The sequence below is a fragment of the Puma concolor genome, chromosome B4 (assembly GCF_028749965.1).
Source record: "Puma concolor isolate L17-30 chromosome B4, mPumCon1.1.hap2, whole genome shotgun sequence".
NCBI lineage: Eukaryota > Metazoa > Chordata > Mammalia > Carnivora > Felidae > Puma > Puma concolor.
In genome coordinates, this window is record NC_141673.1 from 84,684,771 (window position 1) to 84,704,139 (window position 19,369).

Below are 19,369 nucleotides of genomic sequence, written 5' to 3' on the forward strand. Positions count from 1 at the left end.
GTGTCAATTAGAATTTAAGATAAAATCTGAAATCGTAATATTTAAATAAAGAACATTTACATGAACAGTTTCTAAATTTTCACTTTACCAGACAAGAAGCAAAAATTATATGACTGTCAGGTTCAGTACCGGATACCGAACATTACATCTAAAAAAGCTGAGTTTCGCTGATTTTAACATGTTTTATCAAACTTCACTCTCTTTGGTAACTCCAGGCAGGTGCAGCTATATGAACGTACAAACAGACACAGGCTTTATTTTGTCAGTGATTCTAAGTGTACAGGTGATTTGACCATAGTCTGTAGCAAAATACGCACAGCCACGAACTCTGGAATCCTCGTGTATGGTCATGGCTCTCAGCCTTTCACTTTCCAGTTTCTCTCAGTGCCATCTCATCTCACTGGAGGCAGCACTGCATAATAGCAGGGCTGAGAAGCAGTGTCACAGGAAGGGTCGGGTCTGAGGGTTAAGAGTCAGCTCACCCAGCCCCTTTGACCAGGTCTCAGGCTGACTGCCACAGATGTGTAAGCTACCAGCAGATTGGACTTTTTTTCAGCTGTACTCCAAGATCGACTGACCTTCGCTCATGTGGAGGTTGATGAATTCCTCATATTCAGTTAACTCCTACTTCTGCATTCAGAGTGCCCCTAAATAAATTTCTGCGCTTGAGCTCAACTAGAGAGGCAGTCTGCTTTTGGTCAATTCCAGCCTCAGATGCACAGAACACAATCTGAACAGTGCAGAGCATTTTCAGTCACTTCACATAAAACACTCTCCCCATCCACAACTTCTGGAAATCTGTCAGTATGACATTCTCATTAGAGCTCACATTTACAAAACTCCTGCTGCCAAATGGTCCACTCCTTGATTTCTGGTTCACTGCATAGGGAGCTTAAGGACATAAATTTCGTAGACATGTCTTTCTTTTCCTTTTATCACCTTGTAAAATCTTTATATCACCCATATAATGTAACCTATAATCATAACAGTTCCCATGAAAAGAATTCCCTTTATTCACTGCCTTTATTTATGCTTATACATCTTCTATCTTCCCATCTTTTCTCTTCATTCTGTAGCCTCTATAGATGAAAGAATCTGAACAGATTTGACAACTAGTTACAGCAGCAATTAGTGATCGTTAACTTGGGTTTTGTCTACACTTTAATTTTTGTAATGTTTATTTTTGAGAGAAGGAGAGAGTGAGCAAGCGGGGGATAGGCAGAGAGAGACAGAGTCACAGAATCTGATGCAGGCTCCAGGCTCTGAGCTGTCAGCCCAGAGCATGACACAGGGGTTCGAACTCATGGACCATGAGATCATGACCTGAGCCGAAGTTGGTCGTTCAACTGACTGAGCCACCCAGGCGTCCCAACAATTTAATTTTTTTTTAATGTTTATTTATTTTTGAGAGCAAGAATTCCAAGCAGGCTCTGTGCTGTCAGCACAGAGCTGGACACAGGGTTCGATCTGAACCATGAGATCGGATTTGAGCTGAAACCAAGAGTTCAACATGTTCAACCGACTGAGCCACCCAGGTGCTCCTCGTCCACACTTTTAATGTGCTCTTTTGCAATCCTATTTGAGATATTTATTCACTACACTGGTTACAAACAGTATTAAATTCTCATTTGCATAACTTAACATGTTTCGCATTAATGGCCCTGTCTAAGTATCTTCAAATTTTGAGTTGGTTTTCAGAAATCCAGCTTATTTGCATTGATTGCAGCTTGTGATGATCAGCTTGTTCTCAGCAGTCTAGTCATACCAGTGGACAGCCCCTTCCACTGCATCATTATCACAGGGGATGCTTCTTGTGGTCATCTTCATTTCTACCTTTGGAGTGTGGTGCAGCCAGTTAATAATTCTACCTCCCAGTTCAGGGCACCTTCCCATCATGGGCGCTGAGGTCTTTCTCTTGGTTTCTTGATTCCCTTCCATCTTCATTCCCCAGTCTCATCTCATCTCCTTCTCCCCCATTGGAAATCATTATCATGTATTGAATGAATATTCTTTTGGCTTGTATGTGTTTTTAAGTATTTCTCATTACTTTGTATGCCTGGCATTTTCGTTTATATAAATGGTTTTGTTCTACAGATCTCATTGTGTTTCTTAACGTTTTCCCAAGGCACATTGTTTTTCATTTCTGTCCAGGTTACTGTGTGTATATCTAGTCCATCACTTCTTTCATTCTTTTGTTCTTTCGTTCTTTCAACAATTTTTTTGATGATTAATTTTTATTTCTGAGGAATATAGTGTGCACGTGAGTTGGCGAGGGGCAGAGAGGGAGACACAGAATCCGAAGCAGGCTCCAGGCTCTGAGCTGTCAGCACAGAGCCCGACACGGGGCTTGAACCCACAGACCGTGAGATCATGACCTGAGCCAACGTCGGACGCTTTAACTGACTGAGCCACCCAGGTGCCCCTCCAGTCCATCACTTCTAACTGCTGCAGTGTTGTTCCTGCCAGACACCTGCCACACCTGTCCCAGTTGTCTTACTAGGATTCCATTTCCCTCTTGCCTTATATGGTCCTGCACTGAGCAGTTTGAAAATGTACACCCAAGGGAATTCTTTAAAGAGTGTTTCCCGACCAGATGCCCTTGGCCCATCTTACTTTCCAATCTAGGAAGGTTCTGCTTTTCAAGAAAGTCCTGGTTTTCTTTGATGAAATGCAGTCACTTGGTCTGACACTGTCACCGTCCCCTGGCATTATGAGGCTCTCCTAAGTGTCAGCCATAGTGCTTGCTGCCTCCATTGTGCTGAAACAACCCTGTGTGTAGGAGCTTCTGGTGGCATTTTAGAGATAAGGAAACCGAGGCTCAAAGACATGAAATAAGAACCCCTGTGCTCTTAGCCTCTCTGTCGTGGGGTTGGGTCTAGGGATGCAGTGCTGAGCAAAAGCCACAGTTTTGCTCTCAAGGAACTCGGTGTCTAGGGTAGGAGTCCCATTTTCATAATAAAACCCATGAAATGAATGTGTACTGATAGGTAGAGGTCAGTGCTGTGAAGAAATGTGGTGTGGCTCAATCACAGTGGTTAGTGTGGAAATAACAGATGGGGCTACTCAGATCTTTCCCATATTGTTCTGTTATCAGTCCACCTTTGTGTCTATTTCCTTCCCTTCTCTGAGCTAACTGCTTTTTTGCTCCCAATTATATTTGACATAATCACCCCAGGTTTTATAATATGTTATATATTATGCATTACATAACACATAATCACACAATGCACACATGTGTTATATAACACATATACACATATACAGTTATAATACTTCCAAATTTAGGAATATCAGTTTTCACGTGCCAACTTGCCAATCTATTTCTGGGATTTTATTTTTTTTTTAAAGGAATTTTTAAAAATAATTTTTAAATTTTTAAAAATGTTTATTTTAGAGAGAGAGAGAGAGAGAGAGCAGGGGAGGGCAGAGAGAGAGGGAGACACAGAATCTGAAGCAGGCTCCAGGCTCTGAGCTGTGAGTGCAAAGCCCGATGAGGGGCTCAAACTCACAAACCATGAGATAATGATCTGAACTGAAATAGGACGCTCAACTGACTGAGACATCCAGGCGTCACCCCCCAATTTTTTTTTTTAATTCAGGTATAACTATCAGATATAGAACATAATGATCCAATACTTGCATATATTGCAAATTGATCACCACAATAAGTCTAGTTAACTTCCATCACCATACATAGTTACAAAATATTTTTCTTATGATGAGAACTTGAAAGATTTACTCTTTTAGGAACTTTCAAATGTTCGCGATATGGTATTATTAACTGTAGTCGCCATGCTGTAAGTTACCTCCCCAGGACTTACTTATTATGTATCTGGAAGTTTGTACGTTTTGATCCCCTTCACCCATTTCTTCTACCCCCTGCCTCTGGCAACCACCAATCTGTTCTCTGTATCTGTGAGCTCATTTTGTGTGTGTTTTCATTTTTGTTTTAGGTTCCAAGCATAAGTGAGATCATCCAGTATTTGTCTGACTTATTTCACTTAGCATGATGTCCTCAAGTTCCATCCATGTTGTTGCAAGGCCGATTCCTTCTTTTTTTCATGGCTGGGTAATATTCCGTTGTATATGTATACCACATCTTCTTTATTCATCCATCAGTGGATACTTAGGTTGTTTTTGTGTCTTGGCTGTTATAAATAATGTGCAGTAAGCACAGAGGTACATATATCTTTTTGAGTTCATGTTTTCATTTTTTTTTTTTTTTTTTTTTGGATAAGTACTCAGAAGTGGAATCAGTGGATCGTATGGTATTTCAATTTTTAATGTTTCTGGGAATCTCCATACTGTTTCCATGGTGACTGTACCACTTTACATTCCCTCCAACAGTGCACAAGGGTATTTTTCTGGGATTTTAAAGGTGAGATTGGGGGAGGGAAAAACATCTGGTAACAAACTCAGTACGAAAGGTAAACAAAGATAAAGAAGCTTCCTTCCCACTATCATTCTGATCCAGAGTTCCACAGTTTTCCTCCTTCCACAATTCCTGTTGTCAGCTTTTCTTAGATTCTTCTAGTGGTACATATTCATACCTCTGCCTGCATACATGTGTTTGTCATTGAAACATACATTGTGTGTTTCTTTTTATAAAACTAGAAGTAATTTTTTTTTGCTTTATATTTTTTACTTTAAATAACAGAATAAATAAGTGTAACACAAATTCAGAATGGTTTCTTTTGCTTCCTTCTACATTGAGCAGGGTCTAGAAAGACAAGAAACTGCTTTAGCTGTATGTAAATTAACTGAGTTTAATTGCATACCTTGGTTATGGTCACTTGGCACACATTGTTTAAAAAAAAAGATTTAAATTACTCCAACTTCACTTTATTTTAGAGGGAGTGATAGAAGGAATTGAAATAGACTCAAAAGCTAGAATTCAGGGCATTTATACGTGAGATTAGTCTGTGAGTAGAACTTAACACTCTTAAAATGTCTTCCTATAGTCTGTAAACATTTATATTTACATTTTTCCCCTGGGTTTTGTTTTGTTAAAAAAAAATAGAGGAGAAAATAGAAAATATTTTAATACTCCACAATTCTCACTCCCAAGTGGTCAGAAATGAGGAAGAATACAATATTTATTAAGACTAACCTTATGCTACACAATGTGCCTCATAATTTTATAGATACTATGATACTTACACCTCACAATAGCCCTATGGATTAACTATTACTATCTCCATTTGGTAGAAGATGGAATAGAGACACAGAAAGGGAGATGTCTTGCTAAATAACTTATAAATGATAGAACAGAACAGAAATTAGAACACCAAAATGATTACCTTCCAAATTTATCACCTCCTGCCTCTCTCTTCCCATAGATATGGTGAGAGCAAAAAACTTCAAATTGCTAAGATTGCAAGGATTTTCAAAATCTTCAAAAATTTTCAAAATTTTTTGATCACAAACCTATATTTGCACTTTGGTTGCATTTTAGAAGACTTAAAACACTCATAAATGGAGAGAGATGAAAGATGTTAAAGAATATTAATCCAATTCAAAATGCATTTGTTGAGCCTTAGCTTTGTGTAAGGTATCTTCTCAAAATTCCTCTTGGGGGAACAGAAAAAAAAATAGGAAAATATTCCATCTACCTCACCCCTAGCCTGCTACAGAGAGCTTTAAGTGTTTAATCTGCTTTCATACAATGCTATTAATCATAACATACTTTTGATAATCCAAAACTAGAGGTAATTCTTTGTGCAAGTTTTGCCAAAGCTCAAAGATTTTTACACACATTCTCACACACACATAGAGTTTAAAGAGAATTAGAATGAAAATCTGTGCACATAATGCCCAGTGAAGAGTAGAACATGACAGTACAACTGGGCTCAGAACATGACTAGTACAGTTGAAACCCTGTGTGTACCCTTCTCTGTTGATTCCCCTTCCCTCCCCAGAGTCAAGGAACCATGTGGCGTGTACTTAATTCTTTATTCTCTCCTCCTTTTTACCTCCTGCCCCCAAATATGGGGTTGTTTTACTATAGATGGACATCTGGGTTATTTCTAACTTTTGACTATTATAAATAAAGCTGCTGTGCACATCCTTGTACACATCTTAGGGTGAACATATGTACCACTTTTCTTTGGTATTTACCTAAGAGTTAGATGTGTTTTTGCTTTACTAGATACTGCCAAATGGTGTTCCAAAATGCTTATACCAGTTTATTCTCCCACCAGCAATGTATGAAAATTCTATTTGCTTCTTATCCTTGCTAACACTGGTAGTGTCTTGTTAATTTTACCCATTCTGATATATGCAGTCTTATCTCCTTGTGGTTTTAATTTTTATTTCTCTGAGATAGATTACATTGAGTACCTTTTTATATATTTATTGGCTATTAGAAATCCTTTTTGGAAGTATCTTTGCAAGTCTTTTGCCATTAAAAAAATTCATTTGTCTTTTTAATTTTTTTAGAGTCTTTATATGTTCTAGATATAAATTCTTTGTCAGAGGTACATTTGTTTCATAAGTAAGTTTCCATTCTGTGACACAATTCTTTGTCAGATAAATGTATTACAAATAGTGTTCCAGTCTGTGTCTTGCTTTTGTGTCTGTGTTTTGCTTTTTCACACTCTTACTGGTATTATTTATTTATTTTATTTATTTATTTTTAAGTTTATTTATCTTGAGGCAGGAGGCAGTGTGAGAGGGGCAGAGAGAGAGGGAGAAAGAATCCCAAGCAGGCTCAGCACTGATTACATGGAGCTCATTCCCATGAACTGTGAGATCATGACCTGAGCCAAAACCAAGAGTCAGACACTCAACTGACTGAGCCACCCAGGTACCCCACTTACTGGTATCTTTTAGAAAACAGAAGTACTTATTTTTAATGTAATTAAGTTATTTTTTCAGTATGTTTTGTGGCTTTTATGTGTTTTAAAGAAATTCTTCCTTACTCCAAGGTCATACTTGTGCTTTTCCATTTAAATGAAATCCATTTGGAAGTGAACTTTTTGTGAAGGACTCCATTTTATTTTTCTCCATATGGATGCCAAGTTATTCCATTACTATTTATTGAGTGGTCTGTCTTTTCTTGCCTGATGTACAATGCCAGCTGTTGATATGTTAAGTTTCCCATAGATGAAGTCTGTGTTTGGCTCCTCAGCTGTACCTTCTCTCTTTCTCTCTCTCCCTCTTCCCTTATTTGTTTCTCTCTCATTTTACATAAATGGCAGCCATACTATGAACACTCTGGTTTGTATTCTTGTTTTTGTATTCACTATTTGTCTTAGAGATTCTTCCACATTAGTACATATGGATCTACCTCTATTTTATCCACTTTCTTAGCTGCAAGGCATTCCATCCTACATATATATTACTTAATTGAATACAGGATGCCATAAATTATATGTCACCCCATTATTTTATGCACTGAAATGGAAAACATTGCTAAACTATGATGCAGTACCTTCCTGACATTCCTGACTGCGTCATGAATTAATCATACCAGCCTTTTATTTATTTTTTAAATGTGTGTTTTCAGAGAACATCTGCAATTCTTCCAGCCATCAGTTGTGCTGCTTGGCTTATGTTAGGCATTTTTTATTTTTGCATATATCTTAATAACAAAAGCTAACACAGATTTATCTTCATATGGATGTCTTCCTACTGCGGGTCCCATGAGAAGACTGGTTGTTGCTTTGTAGGAAAATATTGAATTGCAGGTGTTTGATATTAATACAGATATTTGTTTCACTAATATCAAATACATGCCCTGCGTGTATTTGCACCTTTCTCTGCGATAATTTTTCTTTCAGGGCCAAGTCATACCATAACTTTTTAAAGACATTTTAAATGACAATTAACACGTATGACATCACCAATGCCCATAAGCCATTGGAAGTACCATCAGTATGAACAGCTAATTCCAAGTCTGGTAATGCCGGCTTTACCATGAGTGTACTGAGCCAAAAGCAATTGTAAAATGCCGAGCCTGGATTTCAGACATGTTAGTGTGAGGAAAAATGAACATCTTAGGATCTATGAAATATGGCAGAATAATTTATGCAGCTAGTGTCCTGTTGATCAGGACAAACATAAGAACTATTATTAGTAAATTGAATAAAATGAGATAGTTAAATTTGGGAATCTTAAGAGTGCAGGCTTTCTTCAAGGAATTTATGCTGTAGACATATCCCCTAGTTCACATGAAGGCACATCTTCAAAGATATTTATTGTAGCTCACAAAATTTTCTGACAGATTGGATGTGAATATGAGGGGAGAAAGGTCAAATTTTCCTTTGGGTCAGAGCAACTGGGTAGTGACCGTTTATTGGGATGGGGAAGAGTGAGGGAAATGGTTTTTCATGCATATTTGTTGGAGGTGATGATGGGTAGAATCTAGAGTTCAGTTTTGGACATGGTAACTTAAGCTCAAGTTACCAAGTGGTAGGTAGATCTACAAGTCTGAAATTCAGGGGAGTGTTTGGAATTTAAGTCATAAATTCTAGTGTTTAACATAAAACACCTTTAAAGGCAAGGGTTGGAATGAAGTTATTAAGAGAAGAAATGTAGACACTGATGAAAAGAAGGTGAAGACTAAGTCCTGGGCAAGCCACAGCATTTAGAAGAAAGGGAGATAAAAAGGAATCAGCTAAGAAGTCTGAGAAGTAGCAGCCTGCTAGGTAGAAAGAAAAACAAGAGGGCTTGGTGAACTGGAAGGCAAGTGAAGGACATGGAAGCAGTGATCAGTTCTGGCAAATCCTGCCCATGGGACCAGAGAAGTGAGGTCCAAGGACTGACTCTTGGATTTGGCAACACGAAGGTCCTTGCTGAAATGGATGTCCTGGAGGGGGACATGCGGTAAAGGGAAATGTGTTTGTTTTAGATGGGAGATACAATGGCATATTTCTAAGCTGATGGAATTATCCAGAGAAGAGGGAAAATTGATTGTTAAAATATTCAAAAGATTTCCCAAGCTCTACCTTTGTCATGGTTCTACTTCTGAGGGTGACAGTACTGACAGGCAGTGATACGTGACCATATAAAGGTGACAGAAGTAGAGTACATCCGTTTCTCTGCTCCACTGTGTCACAGAATGCCCCACAAGACTTGTACGTACTCCCCTTCATAACCTCCTCTCCCCTTGTTCTCTCTCGAATCCATGACATTCAGCCTTTCAGCCCCCCGAACCCCCACTGAAATATGCTTGTCAAGATCACCAAGGACCTCCATTTGCCATATCCAATAGTCCATTCTTGGGGCTCCCTTCAGTGTAACATCCTTTCCCGTGCACCAGCCCACTCAGGATCCTCTTTCTCATTTGGTCAGCTGGGTTGGGACTTGCCTATTTGGGGAGCATCTCAGGGTAGTTGTCAACTCCCTGTGTTGGTCTAAACTGTCTCTCTATTCCGGGCCCATTGTGTGCTTGGCCCAGACAATAGAACCAAATTGGATGGAATCACAAAGTCAAAGTCTGAGTGCTTGAGGCTAGGTCAGTGAGGAGACCTTGGTTTTGAGGCCATTCTTGGTACAAGGAAAATGTACGTGTACCATTTTCCTGTCCTCTGGAGAAGGGGCCAGCAAACTTTCCCTGTGAAGCCAGATAGCTTCTTGTCTCTACCTTTGTAGCACAAAAACTTCAGTAGGCAGCACATAAATGCATGAATGCATGTATTCCAATAAAATTTTTTAGAAAACAGGAAGCAGCCTGAAGTTTGACAACCCTCTCCCTCCCCCCCCCCCCCCCCCCCCCCCCCGGCCCCCCATCAAGTCATTTCACAAAGGGAAATGAAGCGTGGTTTTTCTAAAGAGTGACTCATTCTGGCTCCTCCTGGGTACTTCTCTATTGAATTTTCTGGACCATTTGTTTAATAATCCATGCTGAAATTTCTCTTTAGGATTGATTTTGAATATAACCAAGCTGTATTCCCCAAGATATGGGTATAATGATCCTTTTTCCTAAGTGTTCATTCACCACAATTCCAACATTGAGCATTGAATGTAGTTCCATGGTCCCATCTACAGTCATCTTAATGTCACCTTCATGCCCTGCATGTTGGTACATATTGAATTTATTTACCAGTTATAAATGATTATTTATAAAAGCAATAACAATCGCTACTTGTTGGATGCTTGAACAAGATGAGGTTATGGGTGCTTTCCACAGGTTATCTAATTCTTACACCGACCCTGTGAGCAGGAACTATCATTGCATTTAACTTTAGACATGACAGGTAGGTGTTCTTTTGGTTGTTTTCTCCTTATCTTTAGGTTTTTTTTTTTTAAACTGTGTGTTTTTTTAAAGTTTAAGATTTTTTTTTTTAATGTTTATTTTTGAGAGAGAGAGAGACAGAGCACAAGCAGGGGAGGGTCAGAGAGAGAGGGAGACACAGAATCCAAAGCAGGTTCCAGGCTCTGAGCTGTCAGCACAGAGCCCGACGCGGGGCTCGAACTCACAGACCGTGAGATCATGACCTGAGCTGAAGTCCAACGCTCAACTGACTGAGCCACCCAGGCACCCCAAAGTTTAAGATCATTCTTATTTAAAAACTAAAAAAAGAATGAAGTGCTAACCTTCTTTTTGTCAAGTGTTCAATATATACTGTCTTTCTATTTGACCAGGACTGATATCCTCTACCCATTTTAGAGCAAGCCTCAGAAAAATTCTGGACTTTAGCTTCTTCCCATGGTATTCTTTGAATGTCTACATATAAATTCTGTTAGTTTAGAGGCCAGCACTAAAGGAAATCAGGGGCAAAGGAACATTTTCTCTGTGGTGTCAGCGTAACATACAAGGATTAGCATCAGATTTTTTTTTTAATCAAAATAATTCAAATATGGCAAATAAGTCCCCTAGGTTGTTTCCACAACCCCTTTCTATAAACACCATCTTATTAAGATGGAGAGTCGTTGAACAAAAATGTAGTGAACCTGGTATAACAATGTACAATGCTCTGTGTAGGGGACAAAGATGGTCTTCATGGGGTGTACAGATTTGTAAGAGGTAGGGAATTAAAGAAGCATTTGTAAGAAGGTGTGATGGACATTTTATCTAAATGTACGGACGTACACGGTGCTGTAATAGCATGTAACACTAGCACCTAGCCTTGTGAAGAGGGCTCATTTTCTGAAATCACAGTAAAAATTGAGATTGAAGGATTTATATTACTTCAGAAAGAGAGGGCATGTCTTAGTCTGCTGGGGCCGCCATATCAGAATCCCACAGACTAGGCATCTCAAATACCAGAATTTATTTCCTCACAGTTTTGGAGGCTGGAAGTTCAAGATCAAAGTGCCAGCAGGGTTGGTTTCTGGTAAGGTCTCCCCATAGACGTCCACTTCACTGTGTCCTCCCAGAGCCTTCTGTGTGTGCGGAGGGAGTGGAGAGCTCATGCTCTAATGTCTCTTCGTCTCATAAGGGCACTAGTCCTGTTGGATTAGGGCCTAATCTTTTGACCTCATTTGACCTTAATTACCTCCTTAAAAACTTTAGCTCAAAAAGTAGTCACATTGAGGGTTAGGGCTTCCAACATATAAGTGTTGGGGGCAGACACATTTCAGTCCATAACAGGGGAGCAGAGAGCATTCTGGGTAGGTGGAATAGTTCAGGAAACCATGTAGAGGCAGAAAAGTGAGGAACTGAAAGGGGCCAGTGTGGTTTGAGCATGGGGTGCCTAGAGTGTGAGGGCCCTGCTGAAGGCTGAGGTGAAAGGAAGTGAGGCCCCGGTTTGAACCCTCTCTAGGGTAAGAAATCTTGGGTCCTTACTCATTGTTTTAAGTTTCAACACTACAAAAAGAGCTCTGGACTAAGAGCAGAAGATCTAGAGCTTAATAACTGACCTTGGGCAAATCATTTGTTTGGAGCCTATGTAAAAATCAGGAATTATAACCCTTAACTTTTAGGACTGTTTGATCATATAAGGTAAAACCTGTGAAATGTCTTAGAAACCGAAAACTGTGTAATTACTGAGGTTTTTTTTTTTTTTTTTTTTTTTAATCTTTCACCAGACCAACTAGTTTTTCCTGCCAAAAGGTCATGAATTTGTGACTCACGTGCTCAAAGCTTTGCATGAACCACTGGCCCTCTCCGTATCTCTTATAGAGCCCCTCAATCCAATATTCTTTACCATTTTCCCCTCTAAAATAAATTAGGATCCTTTGGGGATTAAAAAAGTCATGCCACTCTGTTTGAAAAATGTCCCTGTTATTCCCAATTATCTTATTTCTTCTGTCCCGTATTTGTCTTGCTTAACCAGAATTTTTCAGGGTGCCTGGGTGGCTCAGTCAGTTAAGCATCCAACTTCAGCTCAGGTCATGATCTCACACTTCGTGGGTTTGAGCCCTGCAGGCTCTGTGCTGACAGCTCAGAGCCTGGAGCCTGCTTCAGATTCTATGTCTGCCTCTCCCTACCCCTATCCCACCCACGATCTATCTCTCAAAAATAAATGAATGTTAAAAAAACAACAACAACGATTTTTCTGAAGTTTCCACACTGCTACTGTGCTTCTCTGCCTTCCACGCCACAAGGACTAATAGTACCTTTCTCAGCTCTCAAAGCACTTCCTGCCGTCGTTCACGTAACCTCTGAAATCCTGTCTTTTTATGCACTAATTTTCTGACTGACTCAGAAGTGGTAATTTTCACTGGAACATGTCACTTTATATTCCATCACACCCAAGTGTCTTGTTATTTTGTGCAAAATATACATGCATTGAATACCTTTATGTGTTTATCTGTGAGGTATAATATAAAGTAAGATGAGTATTTTTGGTATACATCAGAATGTCAACCTAAGTCAGTGTGGTCCCTTGAGAAGTTACATACTTTACCTCTATGAGATTTTATATTCTCCATTTCCCCTGGCCTTTTTTTTTTTTTTTTTTTAAGCCATCTTCAATTCCTTATATATTGAAATAATCCAGGAAACTAGCAAAAAGAATTTAAAAAACCCAACAATGTTCATAAGGAAATGAAACTTAATGAAACTGATTTACATTACTTATCAGATGTGGTCTTTCATAACTTCTCTTTATTTGTGTGGTTTTTGCTTTATTTGAATAGAAGACTGACCTTGTCATCATAGAAGTGTGTTTACTGCCATTTAATTAATATTATAAAAGAACTTACTCTTAATTTTTTTTTTCAACGTTTTTTATTTATTTTGGGACAGAGAGAGACAGAGCATGAACGGGGGAGGGGCAGAGAGAGAGGGAGACACAGAATCGGAAACAGGCTCCAGGCTCCGAGCCATCAGCCCAGAGCCTGACGCGGGGCTCGAACTCATGGACCGCAAGATCGTGACCTGGCTGAAGTCGGACGCTTAACCGACTGCGCCACCCAGGCGCCCCAAAAGAACTTACTCTTAATTGCAGCAATAGCACAGAATTTAAATTGCTTTCCAGGATAGAAGGGAGAATTCAGAGAAAACAAATAAAGGTTCCTGAGGGTAGAAGCAAACCCAGTCCCAAAGCTCCCTTCCTGATGCAGTTAACTTTTATTTATTTTCACTCTTGAAGCAGTGTGACCATTTGCAGTAAAGTCGCAGAGTTCTTTTCATGAGAAGACGATCAATATAAGTAATCATTTAAGGATGAAGGTGACTAAGCTGTGCTCAACACTAGTACTTGAAGTACTTGTAAAAAACATGAATTGACTTTGCTTAAATTTCAGAAAATAAAATGTTAGTACACATAACCACATTTTCTCAACATTGGAAAATTCTAGTCTATAATTTACCTGCTTGCTAAGAATAAAAGTGTTCCTTAAAGGTTTATTGATTTTTTTTTTTTTTCCAGAAATAGATTTAACGCATAGGATTATTCCATTTCCATCTGTGCTCTCTATACCACCACCTAGTGGAATAAATGCAAGTTTACCCATCATTTCAAGTCAGGGGAAGGAAATGAGGAAGATGAAAATTAACTCACACCAGTATTTTCGTGATGATGAGTTATTGCTTTTAGTATAATGCAGGTTGCGAAAAATACATGAGTTTAGAGTGAAAAAAGCCCAGACATTTATGTGTTCTCTAATAAAATGCTTATCTGTTTGCCCACAAATAAGCCATTTCATTCAGAAACGTAGAAGATAGATAAATGACTGAAGATGTGTCCTGCAGATTGTATTTCTAAGTTCTGTTGGGGAGCTTCTCTTCATTACTCAATACGAGGGTTCATAAAATTAAAAAAAAATATATTAATCTTCACAGTTCCTCTGAGATGAAAATATCATTGCATTTACTTAACTGATAGGTAAATAAAAGTGTGGAGATAAGATAGTCAGTTTTTATCAAAGCTGAGAAGAAAGGCAGGTTTGTATTATTATTCTGAAGTTTTCTGTCCCAAACATTGAAATAAAAAAGGCAAATGAAGTTTTAAAGCTCTTCACTCTTTATTGGTAGGTGAGTCCTGTTCAGCCCCAACTAAGAACAAATCCAGACAGGTAAAACACCAAAACCTGTTGTTGCTTGCTGACTCTGGTCATCCAAGCCTTTCTTGGTCTCATGTTCACATGGAGTGCAAATGGAATCATGTTCCCGTTTTCTGAGGGTTGCATGCCTTTTAGATGGCATCAGTGTGCACATATAGAGACACATTTTTTTAATGTCTGTGAATATTTTACCTACCTGATTCTTTAAAAAAAAAATTTTAACGTTTTATTTATTTCTGAGACAGAGAGAGACAGAGCATGAGCAGGGGAGGGGCAGAGAGAGAGGGAGACACAGAATCCGAAGCAGGCTCCAGGCTCTGAGCTGTCAGCACAGAGCCCGATGCAGGGCTCAAACTCACAGACCACGAGATCATGACCTGAGCCGAAGTCAGATGCTCAACCAACTGAGCCACCCAGGTGCCCCTTTACCTATCTGATTTTTGATGACCTGGCCATAAGTAGTGAGCGAGGGGCCTTGGGCCAGTAGGTAATAGAAGGGAGATGTAATGAAATTCAGAAGAAAATACCCCCAAATCCACTTTTAGCTAGTTCATCAAAACAAAAGCCACAAAATCAGCTGGAATTGAGTCTCTTCTTATTCTGTCCATGACAGACTCTTACCACCGTCTAGTCAGACCAGACTCTAGTGAAGACTGGACACAAGTGTTTTATATCCCAAGACTGTAATAATACTGGACTTGTTTTCTATTTCCAGTGGTCTTGAATTGCATAGAATAGCCCAGTAGCCTTTTTTTTTTTTTTTTGCCTTTATAATACATAGCCCTTAAGGCTTTCAGTCTTTCAGTTTTCCTCCTTAGTAAACAACTGACAGTAATTACTTATGAAAACTGTTTTATGCTGGAGATATTTATATGGTTTTGCATTGCTGGCTTATGATTTTCCAGTGTTTGTGGGAAAGACCATTTTCTATCTTTGTCATTCACGTTATAAATTCCTGAATCCTTCATTCTCTGGCTTTTAGGGGGATATTTATCTCCTCTGGTATCTTTGTCTCTAAGGAGGCTACACTCTTGCTGTCTGCTTCCTGTGACAGTTGTGGAAATGGCACACTCACCTGTGCCCGCCACCTGCTGGAGGCCCTGGCATGTCCTGAAGTAGCAGTAGTCAGTGAACATAGAAGGGGAAACTAAAAAAGCAAATATTACATTTCCTCTCCACAGACTAAAGTCATGTCTGGGTTCTTCCCTTTTTCATTTCCCAGTCAGTGCAACATTGCAAGGTGTTATATAGCTAGTTGTCAAAAAGGTACCTCTCCTCTTAAAACCCTACTCACGCACAAAAAAAACAAAAGTTGACAAATTGGCTTTTTTCCCGAAAATCCTGACTCAGAAGGCAAAGCAACATGAAACTTCAGCACTCCATTCTTTGTGTTTTCTTCCTAAAAGACCATCTGGCTTTGTGTAACTCAACTTTAGAAGGAACAGCGCCTGTGCCTAGACAGCCCCTCTGGGAGGTAGTTACAGATCTATTCTAGACTTTACGACTGTTGTCTACATTTAAATTAACAGTCATGTGTACTTTTATTTTATTTTAGCCTTCCCTTGGAGTCAAGAAGCCTACCAAAGCCCTGCTCTTTGTAATCTTGAGCCCAGTGGGACCTTATTTTTCAAGTGGAACCTTTAAGCCTGTGTCCCTGTGGGCCAATCCGAAGTATGTCAGAGCCTGGAAAGGTGGGACTGGGGACTGCAAAATGGGAGGGTAAGTAAATCTGTGTCTCTATCTAAAGGAAAGAGCCCCTCACTACCACTGAGTTATTTTCATCCCACATCAATCCAAGTACATATATTAATAGTCAAGTTGAAATGCTCTTTTTTGCTTTGTGTTTACTCTCCAGTATTGAATTGTGCTAAAGGATAAACCCGTGACCCTTTGTAAGGGAGAACCAAAGGCAAGAACTGGAAGAAGGGACTAGAGCAGGAACAGCATGCATGCTCTGAATGAACTGTCCCTGGAGGCTGTGTCTCTGGCTGCAGGCGGACAGGTGGCCTTAAAGAGCATCTGGTGCTGGGGCAGAGGCTCTCAGTTGGCTCCAAGGAGTCCTGTCTGGGGAAGGTGCCCGCTTCACTCAAGTGCTGTCTTCATTGCCACAGATTGTAGCCCTACCTGCTGCCAGCTGGCCGAGGGACAGCCCTGCTTTGGCTCTGTCAGGCCGGTCTCATTGGCCATATGTAGCTGGCTGGAAATAAAAGAGCATTTAAAAAGTGTTAGACAATTTCAGGGGTGGACTTGGCCGTGACATGAGAATGCCCCTCTGGGTGAACAAGAATAGCCGGATTAACCAGTGTGGGCTCTTCCTTTGTGTGCGTCAAGTGCTGATGTGTATCACAGACACAGGCAGCAGCAGTCCTGGGAGGCGACTCGGTGGCAACTTCTGGGCTGTGGGAAAACATGTAGGTTCTGGGAGCCCTGGGAGTGTTCAGTGACACGCTGCTGGGATGTGAGAGAGGTGTTGACAGCTGGCTTTGAACCCTCTATAGTCTTTCTGTATTTTTATTTTTAAGAGAGAGCATGAGCGGGGGCGGAGCACAGGGAGAGAGAGAATCCTAAGCAAGCTCCACACCCAGGCAGAGCCCGACTCAGGGCTTGATTCCATGAACCTGGGGTCATAAACTGAGCGAAAATCAAGTTGGATGCTTAACTGACTGAGCCACCCAGGTGCCCGTTTTTTTCTTTCCTACAAAAAAAAAATTCTCTCTTTCTCTCTCTCTCTGTCAAAAATAAATAAATATTATAAAAATAATAATAAAAGAGAAATGGCAAGTGGGAGGCAGTAACTTACAAATGTCTGTTGTTTCCAAGAGGTTCTAAAGCTCCTATGCTCTCCACCCGGAGAAGTGCAAGGAAAACACAGGATTTTGCATTTAGTATTAACCTATTTGGTTGGCAGAGACATTTGGCAGCAGCCTTAGATTTATATGTTATTGCTTCTTCTCTAAGCCAATTAATTCAATAATTACCTTCCAAGATTTTTAGGACCTCTTTGTTAACTGGAATTTATTAAATAGCTGTGGATTCTCCTAAGCTGAAGAACTTTCTGCTTCCTAAGTGAATCTGAGGAAAAGAGAGAAGGATTTTTTAACTTCTAAGATTACTCCACCTGTTTTGAAGCCACCAGCGATAGTAATATTATTTTATATCTAAATATACATAAGTGAGGGAAGTAATACAATGGCACACAGCTGCGGGAGAGTTGTAGCACAGTGCTCACCTGTGGTTAGTGTGGAAATCAGCTGTACCAACTACTACTCTCTGGGTCCCCCGACTAGAGATTCTGGTTTGTTTGGTCTGCTCTGTAGCCTCGCATCAGAATATATTAATGTGTAGCCAAAGTTGAGAAGCACTGAGCTAGAAGAAGGTCCTCCATCGTAGGAATGTCTTATTCCCAATTTCTTAGTTTCTTAATCTGGAAGGAATGGGGCCTGCTGCCTTCTTTCTACTCTATCTTAATTTTTCCTCTTTCTTTTTTGTTGTCTTGTACTCTCATTTGGCACTTAACTACAAGCTTTGAAGTCAGATAGACCTGGCTTAACCTAACTGCCTTGGGATGTTACTTAACTGCTTTAAGCTTCACTTTCCTCATTTATAAAGTTAGGCCAGTGATACCCACCTTACCTGTGAGAATTACTTGGGATAGTATAAAGTGCCTACTACCATGTGGTCAACCTATAGAAAGCTCCCAATTAATGTGTTATAACCTAGCAGTTAACAACGTGGGCTTGGTAGTCAGAGATATGGGAGTCATATGCTTGTAATCTGTGTGATCTTACATAATTAACTACCCTCTTCCTCTAAGTCCTCAGAAGTATAATAAAGTCTAGTGTTGTTGTAAGATGATTCAGTGAAATAATGGGCTTAAGTACCTAGTTCCCTGCCTGGCAGGTACTAAGCATCCTGTCAATAGACAATAGTTGATATTCTGAAGCTTGCTTTCTTGTTTCATCTCCTGGACCCTGTCTTTTTTTTTTTTTTTTTTTAACGTTTATTTATTTTTGAGACAGAGAGCATGAATGGAGGAGGGTCAGAGAGAGGGAGACACAGAATCTGAAACAGGCTCCAGGCTCTGAGCTGTCAGTACAGAGCCTGACGCGGGGCTCGAACTCACGGACTGCGAGATCATGACCTGCGCTGAAGTTGGCCGCTTAACCGACTGAGCCACCCAGGCGCCCCTCCTGGACCCTGTCTTAAGTGCAATCTGTTGGATTTCATACAAGAGAATTTACTCTTTTGGAGAGATATATTTAATATCTCTTCTCCTAGATATTTATTCCACTTATAATTAAAAATTTTCTGTGTAGACAGTTTTCCAACTTTTTCATTTTTCTCTTCTTCCAAAGACATGTGTTTCTTTTCTGAATATTGGCAGCACATGAGAGGGAACCCAAATATATTATCAAAGTATTCATGACCCGTGGATATTAATAATACAGTTTACACCTGAGGGAGAATTTTGAGGAAAAACTCATGTGGGGAAAAACACTACCTATATAATATAGTAATCAGTCAATCAAATAAGCACCAAACAAGTAAAACCCCCTTTTTCTTTCAGTATACTGGAACACTTGAGGTTTTTAAATTCTCTTTCTTGCCCAAGTAGCTTCATGATGCCAAAGAATCATGGTTTTAGTTCAACCAACACCCTCAAAAGTGTGTGTGTGTGTGTGTGGGTGTGTTTAGAAGGTTCTTGGAAAGGCTAGTTATTCATGCTGTGAAAATTCTGTTAATGTTAATAAAGAGGATTTTATGAGAGAAATCAATTATTTTTAGATTTGGAAAATCTCACTGGTTGTGTCTATGAACTAGAGAGAAGTCAATTAAAATAGAAGTCATTTTTTTAAAAAAAAACTTAATTTCATTAGGATATAAGAGGCTCACATAAACTGTTTCTTAGCTTTTATTGTTACTGTTTCATTTTGTTCTGCATAACTCTATGCAGTATACAAAAAAAGTTTTTGCA

At 39.6% G+C, this 19,369-nt stretch overlaps 1 protein-coding gene across 3 annotated transcripts in view; it reads left to right on the forward strand.

The window, feature by feature from the left end:
• The window catches only part of BCAT1 (branched chain amino acid transaminase 1), a 107,258-nt gene that overhangs the window by 58,254 nt on the left and 29,635 nt on the right, over positions 1 to 19,369 (forward strand). For all 3 annotated transcript variants that reach the window (XM_086713841.1, XM_086713839.1, XM_086713842.1), the window contains exon 6: positions 15,950 to 16,113. In XM_086713841.1, the coding sequence (XP_086569967.1) occupies positions 15,950 to 16,113 (164 nt within the window). The remainder of the gene's footprint in view (positions 1 to 15,949; positions 16,114 to 19,369) is intronic.